The sequence below is a fragment of the Cryptomeria japonica genome, chromosome 7 (assembly GCF_030272615.1).
Source record: "Cryptomeria japonica chromosome 7, Sugi_1.0, whole genome shotgun sequence".
In the NCBI taxonomy this organism is placed as follows: Eukaryota; Viridiplantae; Streptophyta; class Pinopsida; order Cupressales; family Cupressaceae; genus Cryptomeria; species Cryptomeria japonica.
In genome coordinates this window covers 390,976,640-390,985,437 of record NC_081411.1, presented here as the reverse complement: position 1 = coordinate 390,985,437, position 8,798 = coordinate 390,976,640, and the positions used below count along the sequence as shown (strand labels likewise).

The 8,798-nt window shown below is 32.7% G+C and overlaps 1 protein-coding gene across 1 annotated transcript; it reads right to left on the bottom strand.

Annotated features, from left to right (window-relative positions):
- Nucleotides 1–814: 814 nt before the first annotated feature.
- LOC131856790 (replication protein A 70 kDa DNA-binding subunit A-like) lies at nt 815–1,609 on the bottom strand. Its single transcript, XM_059208715.1, has one exon. It carries the CDS (start codon nt 1,607–1,609, stop codon nt 815–817), a length of 795 nt encoding a protein of 264 aa, XP_059064698.1.
- Nucleotides 1,610–8,798: the final 7,189 nt, after the last annotated feature.

Genomic DNA, 8,798 nt, shown 5'->3' with positions numbered 1-8,798 from the left:
TATAAGAATTGAAAATTGCTTTATGTATGCTTATGTGATTTCATAGGATTTGTTCTGTATGTAAAGTGCTTTTGTTGTGATTATTTCTATGTGTAATTATCTGTTATGTTGTTTTGTTGCTCTCATTGGCTCAACTTATATGTACAGCTTTACTTGAAATATATGGGTTGTGAAAAGCCATAAATTGACTGTCTAGTGCTGAACTGCATAAATATGTTGCTGCTAGCAAGTTGGTTTTGCAAAAGGTAGCATTGTCATATAGCTATGTATAGATATAGTATTTTTTGATGTTTCGTGATTTTAAAAGCATGATTGTAATATAGGTATGCACAACTATAGTAAATTCTGATACATATAGATGTATGTATACATATACACATGTACATATACATATAATTTAAAAATTCAAGGTTTTGTATAATATGCATATATATAAGTACATGTATATATCAAAAATACTATAACTATGAATACTTATATATAGTTATGTATTGTATTGTTAAACATATAGGTATAAGACCAGAAAAAGAACAATATACGTGCATATATGTCTAATTTATTTGCAAACAACATATTGTCAACACATTTAAAACTAAAGACTATGACTGAAAATAACTAATGTCAAGAGGAAAAGCTTTCAAATAGATAATTGGTAGATGTAAGAAATGTCCATATAGATATTTATAGAAGCACCCTTGTCTTTGTAAAACGTGCTTGTTTGTATATGTAAAAGTATTAAATATGAAAATTAGGTAATAGTATAATTGTATTGTAAACTGCAAAGTTTAATAATTAGAAAAGATCCATTATAATTTTAAGTCTCTGTACTTAGGCAGGCAATTTCTGCAAGTAATGCATGACACTCAACTTTGAAGTCAACAGGAGCAACTTTATTGACTGCCACTTTCATCTTCATTTCTGAATTATATGTCTCAGTAGAAACCAGCACTGTGAATGAATAGTAACATGATAGTAGTCTCTTGATCACTAAGGAAGGTGTCTCTGTTGTTGTTGCATCATTTTGGAGTGCATAGAGTTGTTTTGCAGTTTTGTGTAGCAAGTGAATGCCACCCTCATCAAATACAGTGGCCCATAGAGTACCTGTGGCATCTTGCAACTTTAGAGGCAAGAGGTAACTATAATTGCAGTCTTGCATAGTCATTTGACATCTAGAGCAGAACCAAGAGTCATCAGTGTGCTGTGTACACTTTTTCTTGCAAGGCCTTCCATTGACTATTAGTGGGCAAGCTGTGTAATAGAAATTTTGGTCATTGACATTCACAAAGCACAGAACAGCTAGCAATGTTGTCTGAATTGTTTCTGGTCTGATGCTCATCTGCTCATGGATTGAAGAAATTGTCATTCTAGTATATCTGTCATCTATGTGGATAGTTTGTGCAACAAAAGGTACATCAAGCAAAGGGTCCTTTCCTCTTGATGTTAGAAGCTCTGCTTCTGGAAAATTTGGGTTGATATGTAATGTTGTTGCAGCTATTATGTTTATAAGCTTTCCATTGAAATAGCCAACACAAGCATTACGTAAAGCAAGGATAAGCATACTATCATTGGTCAACATATTTTTCAATTCCAGGCCCTTTTGTTCTGCCATTGGACCCCATAAGTTGATGTCAATTGTTGAACTAGATAGATCATTAATTTTCACCACACATTTTTGTGTTTGATTGCCATCTTTCCTATGTATAGGAACGATATCTCCAACATATAGAACAAGACCAATTATGTCAACCAGCGTGTTATTTGTTAGATGAAACAATTCACTAATGGGTGTGAAAGGAGGACTTTGTTGATCTTGTTGTTCTTCGTTGGTGCAACATTTTATTATGGATGTATCAGACAACATGATTTCTAGATGGCTTTTTAGTTTGTTGTACCTTGCATTTGCCTCCTTAATAGATCCTTTTGAAATAATATAATGTGAACCTATGTCCACACGGTTAGAGTGTAACTTAGCTATCTCATCAAAACATGTAATTCTAATTTCAGAACCATCACAATCGACAATATCAAAGCTAAAGACTGGCCATTTTTGGTCGCTGTGCTATATGCTTTAATAGGCTGTTTATGAGTGACTCTCCCTTTGATAGTCCATTTATTTTGGTATGGATTCAAAGTTTTGATAGGGCTTATATTTGGAGAAGTTGTTGTTTGTGGGGATGGCAATTCAGTTGCAAACTGAAGAGAGCGTTTAGATGTTGATGGTCTGTCCTCGGACGTAATTTCTGGCTGTTGTTCTTTGAATAGATATTTTGGTTTACCAAAGAATGGGCAATCAGTTTGTTTCACTTTCAAACTAAGTATTACAATAGTCCTATGAAAACAAAATACTTCTTCTTAAATTACTGCTCATTATACATAAACGAAATTTTAAAAAGATGAAACATATCGTATTTAATAATCATAGTTGATTTCCTACCTTGTGTTCCATATGTATCGGCATGTATAGGTCGATAACTGGACAATGGTGCCTATTTTTAGAATGTCTGAAAGTATCAGAGTAGCATATTTGAAGGCAAGATTGCCAACTGCATGTATGTGCCATCAGATAAGACTAATTTATGTCTGTCAGTATCATCTTTGTTGTTCTGCATTTTCTAAAATGACAAGACTTGTAGCAATGCTAAAGGAAGGTCATCCCCAACATTGATAAATTGAATTGCAAAAGGGGTAGGGACATACTCTTGGTTTTTTGCCTACAAAAAATAATATGAATATAGAGGATTTAATTTTAACAGCAACCAGCTCATATATTTCCTTACTTGTTAATGTAAAGCTTGTCTTAGTAAATGATGTAATCAAGCTATGTTATGTATACAGTATGCATCTAGTTTTGTACTATGCCATCCAAAAAGTATGCATGTGGTAATGAAAAGGATGGTATGGAAAAGACCAATGAATTGTCCAAAAAAAGAGCATAAAAGCTTTCTATATTGAAAAGTTTTCATAATTTAGCTTACCAAATTATCAATAGTGGAGTGCTCTATGGATTCAGAGGTAGCTGCTGAAGATGCCATTGTGCATATATACCTTTTGAGAATTAAAAGTAAATTATAAGCATGATGAATTGTAGTTCTTATATCAGAATACAATCACAACATGATGCAAGCCTATCAAAGGTATATATGCACAAGCAGTGTAAAAGTAAGTGACCATAGACTAACGTTATTACAGTTTTTTAATTTATTCCATATGGTAAGGAATTGATCATAATGTGATTGAAACATGCATTGAAAGCGATAATTGGTCATATGCTCATAAGCTCGGAAAACATTGAATATGATATAATGATTTATATATTTGAGAGTATATTAACAAAATATGAGTTTATCTAATCAAAGATCTTTGAAAATATGGGATGCCTCTATCTGTTTCGAATGTTAACCAAAAAAAGAATGCAACGGTTCAAAGATTGAATAATTACAACAACATAGGATCAACCCAAGCAACCCATCCAAGGTCGTTATCACTCCATTTAAATAATTTGTCTCCCAATGTGAAAATAACCATTGGATCAACTAATTGTTCAGTAGTTGGTATTGGGAAAGGTGCTACTTCAATACGATCTATGGTTGTTACAACACTAGAAGATGTAGAGGATTTATGTTCGTAGTGGGCAATTATCTTTCTGAGGTTACTCTTTAGCTTGTTGCTTTCTTGCAACATGCTATCAATTACAGTGTTGATGTCCTCTGTTGCTTTCAAACTTGTATCCATTGTTGAAATTTGATGGTGTTAGTGTCGTTGTTTTTTGTTTTAATGTCAAAGTGGAAATGCATCACTACAAAAAGTGAACATACAAGAATAATAGAGAAAATCTTTAAGTAGATCACTTTTTTTTTTGTCAACCATAATGAACTTACTATTAACTAACTCTAAAAACTTGTAATAATAACGGCAACACATGAAGTTGTGTAAATTATCATCTATATGTATACATGGATATATATTTAAGTATGAACATGAATGCTTTCAGTGTGCAACATAAGTATGCAATTTTACAGTTGTCACAAAACCAAAATTATAAATATCAATTACAATATATTAATTTTCTAAATATGGAACATTTCTTAGTGGTAACTTAACTTGGAGATTAAAAGCCTTCATGTGCACAAAGTCAGTTATCTGATTTGTGTTACCCTGACCAAATATTTCGTGAACCAATGTTGTCTTGTGGTCATCTTCGTACATGGGCTCTGTTGGAAAAGCAACACTATCTTTAATGATTTCATCTAAAGGTTGTGCATGAAAGTTGGCATTCTCTATGGTTGGTTGCAACCTTAAAATGTAATTTGTTTTGTTGTTGTCAACAATATTTTGGTCTGCTTTTTTTGCTCTAGAAATTTCCACAAAAGGTTATTAGCTTTTGTTCACGTTGTGACTGTCTTATTCTCTGTTTCCCAAGTGATGTTGTCTTTAATGATGTCTTTAATGATTTTGTCCTCGAGGCTGTGCATGAATGTTGACGTTCTTTGTGGGTGTTTGCAACCTTAAAATGGAATTTGTTTTGTTGTTGTTGCCAATATTTCGCTCTGCAATTTTCGCTCTTGAAATGTTTGCATAGATTGTTGGGTTTGGTTCTCATTGTGACTGTTTTACTGGCCTTCCTTATGAGCTTGACACCGTTAACGGTTTGAAGTTGCAAGGTAAGGTTCCATTTTTTTAAAATACATTTTAATTTTGTATTGCATTTTTGTTTATCCTGTTTTTTTTCTCGTTCCATGTGCTTGCAGGGTTGCTGCTTTGTTTATGTTATTTAACTATTTGTGGACGTGACTACTTTCAGACTACAACATAGAGTACACAATGTACATATATATACGCACATGTCTATATGTACATACATGCATATATATATGCATACATGTGTCTATTGATATACATGTATAGATGCCTACATATGCATGTATGTATATATATGTACATATGTGTATGCACATATATATACAATTTTTTTATGTTTTTTTACAAACTTTACAATGGAACCATTAAAACAGAGATTAAATAAAACCGTATATATACATGTATATATATATAAACGTACACGTGTATATGCATACATATATATATATACATACATGTATATATATATATATATATATATATATATATATATATTGATACTCTAACAATTTCTTAATCTCTGCACACATAAAGAACGTCGACAATCATGCACAACCTTGGGAACAAAATCATTAAAGGCAACGTTGTTTGAGAAATAGAGCACATGCATGGAGATGACCATAGGAAAACATTCTTGACAAGAGCAAATGAAATTAGATTTTACGGATCTAACTAGCAACCTGTTTGATTCGGCTCCTTTATGAGCTTCACGAGTTGAATGCTTTGATGTTCTTGCAGGGTTGTTTGTTTAGTTATATTGTTTAGGTTTGTTTATGTTGTTTAACTATTTGTGGTTGTTGTAGATAATATTTTGTTGTGTAAATCTTCGCATAAGGTTGTATATAGTTGTGGAGTTAGGTTTTGTTGTGGTTATGACAGTTTGATATGGTTTCTTTGTGAGCTCGACGCCATGAATGGTTTGAATTTTGAAGGTAAGCTTGGGTTTTATTTAAACTCTTATTTATTTTGTAGTGCATTTTTCGTATGGTCTGCTTATTTTCTCCTTTCCTCTGCTTGCAAGGTTGTCTTATTGTAAGTATTTGGCTCTGTAATTTTTCTTGTAATTTTTCATTTAGTCTTAGGTTTTGTTTTAGCTGTGAGTATTTATTGCTATGTGCACACGAAGGCTTTTAATCAGTATAAAATGGTATATATATGTAGATCATGTGTTTTACACTGTAAAAATTCTCAAACTACAACATACAGTACTCTATGTACATATACATACACACATGTCTATATGTACATACATGCATATATATATACGTACATGTGTGTATTGATATACACACATAGATGCCTACACATACATGTATGTATATATATATATGTACATATGTGTATGGACATATACATATAACAGTACTTCAATGTGTTATATATATATATATATATATATATATATATAGTTTGTGCTACATTCACACTACAGTGTAGTCTTGCATCTGAGCTCGACGCCATGAATGGTTTGAATTTGGAAGGTAAGCTTGGGTTTTATTTAAACTCTTATTTCTTTTGTAGTGCATTTTTTGTATGGCCTGCTTATTTTCACCTTTCCTCTGCTTGCAAGGTTGTCGTAGTTGTGAGTATTTATTGCTCTGTGCACACGAAGGCTTTTAATCAGTAAGATAAATTGATAAAATGGTATAAATATGTAGATCATGTGTTTTACATTATAAAAATTCTCAGACTACAACATACAATACTCTATGTACATATACATACACACATGTCTATATGTACATGCATGCATATATATAGATGCGTACATGTGTGTATTGATATACACACATAGATGCCTACACATACATGTATGTATATATATGTACATATGTGTATGGACATATACATATAACAGTACTTCAATGCATTCTAAATATATATATATATACAGTTTGTGCTACATTCACACTACAGTGTAGCCTTGCATCGAGAAATATATATATACGTACATGTGTATATGCACACACACACACACACACACACACACATATATATATTGGTACTCAAACAATTTCTTAATATTTGCACACATAAAGAACGTTGACAGTCATGCACAGACTTGGGGACAAAATCATTAAAGACAACATTGTTTGAGAAACAGAGCACATGCATGGAGATGGCCATAGGCAAAGATTCTTGACAACAACAAAAGAAATTATATTTTATGGATCTAACCAGCAAATGGAGAAAATCTAACGTAAGGAAGAATTTCATTAGTAACAGAATGGTCAAAACCTAAATACCTGGCAAAGTGAACAGAGACAATGCAGACTAAAAGTAATCACGTCCACAAACATTTAAATAACATAACAAAAGTAAGACTACTGCAAGCACAGCATACGCAAAAATAAGGATGGTATCAAATAGTGCATTACAAATTTTGAAAAATTTAAAAACAAAATAAACAAGTACCTGGCAACGTAAAACCATTAACATCGACAACCTCAAAAACAAGCCCAATAAAAGAGTCCGCATTGGTACACATAACCGGGCACGAAAAGATTAAAACAAAGTAATAAACTTAAATGACTAAATATCTCCAAATAGAAAAAAGCAAACTAAAACCCTTTTAACCTACAACAAAAGACACAAAGTAGCAACCTTGCAACTACACTAAACCGAGAAATAACCAGAGTATAGAAAAATGGACTACAAAACAAAAAAGAATCTAACCAAAAGAAGAACTTACCTTGCAAATTCAAAACATTCACCGAGAGTGACAACAAAACCTAAGTCAACAACTATATCCAAAGCAATGTGAAAGTGCCTAGGAAACTGAAAGTAGTCATGGCCACAAACAATTAAATAACATAGAGGAAGTAACCCTTGCAAGCAGAGCCAAGGAGGAAATAAGCAGAGTATAATAAAAAAGCATTAGAAAACCGGGAAAATTTTTAATAAAATAAATGGTTACCTTAAGAATTCAAACCATTCACGGTCAACAACTATATGCAACCTTATGCGAATATTTGCAGATGGAAACATTGCTAACAATGACAAAACCAATTAGATTTTAGGGTTCCAAGGGTGCATAAAGAATCTAAATAAAATGGGAATTAATGCCCACAACACACAAAACCACAAAATAAACAAGCTATAAACAAAATGGAATACAAAAGGAAACGTATTTAAAAAAAATAGAAGCTTACCTTGCAACTTCAAACCAGTAACGGTGCCAAGCTTAGAAGGAAGCTATGCGAACATTTGCAGAGCGAAAATTGCAGAGTGAAAATTGCAAAGTGAAATATTCGAACAAAGCCCAACAATCTATGCCAACATTTCCACAACAAAAATTGTAGAGCAAAATACTCGAACAAAGGGCAACAATCTATGCGAACATTTGTAGAGCGAAATATTGACAACAACAACAAAACAAACAAAATTTTAGGGTTGCCAACACGCATAAAGAACGTTGACATTGGTGCACAACCTCGAGGACAAATTCATTAAAGACATCATTAAACACAACAATTTCAATAGTCACGGCCACAAACAGTTAAATAACATAAACAAACAAACAACCCTGCAAGCACATCAAAGCATTCAAGGCATAAAGCTCATAAAGGAGTCTAATAAAACAGGCACAACCACAACAAAACCTAACTGCACCACTACATACAAATGCATGCGAACAATAAAACAAATTAAATATCACAAACTGACAATTCTGTAAGCACACAGAAGGAAAAACTAAGTAAAATGCATTACAAAAAATAAAAGCAAACAAATAATACAGAGAACTACCTTGCAAATTCAAACCTTTCATAGCTTGGAACAACCTCGAAAATTGCTTCCAAACTGGAAGGACTGAGGCCCACAAACATTTAAGCAACAGAAATAGAGGAGCAACCCTGCAAGCATACAGAAGCACAAAATAAATAGGCCATAAACAGAATGGAATATGAAAGAAAGTCATATCTCACAAAAACAGAACCTTACCTTGCAAATTCAAACCATTTACGGTGTCAACCTCAGAAGGAAGGGCAGTAAAATAGTCACAACGAGAGCCAAACGTAACCACCAAAATAGTCAAAACAAGAACAAAACCCAACAATCTATGCGGACATTTGCAGAGCCAAAATTGTAGAGTAAACTATTCAAACAAAACCGAACAATCTATGCGAACATTTCCAGAGCAGAAATTGCAGAATGAAATA

What these genes read in the sequence shown, in the direction of transcription:
- LOC131856790 (XM_059208715.1), bottom strand. Translation starts at nt 1,609, where the DNA reads ATGGCAGAACAAAAGGGCCTGGAATTGAAAAATATGTTGACCAATGAT.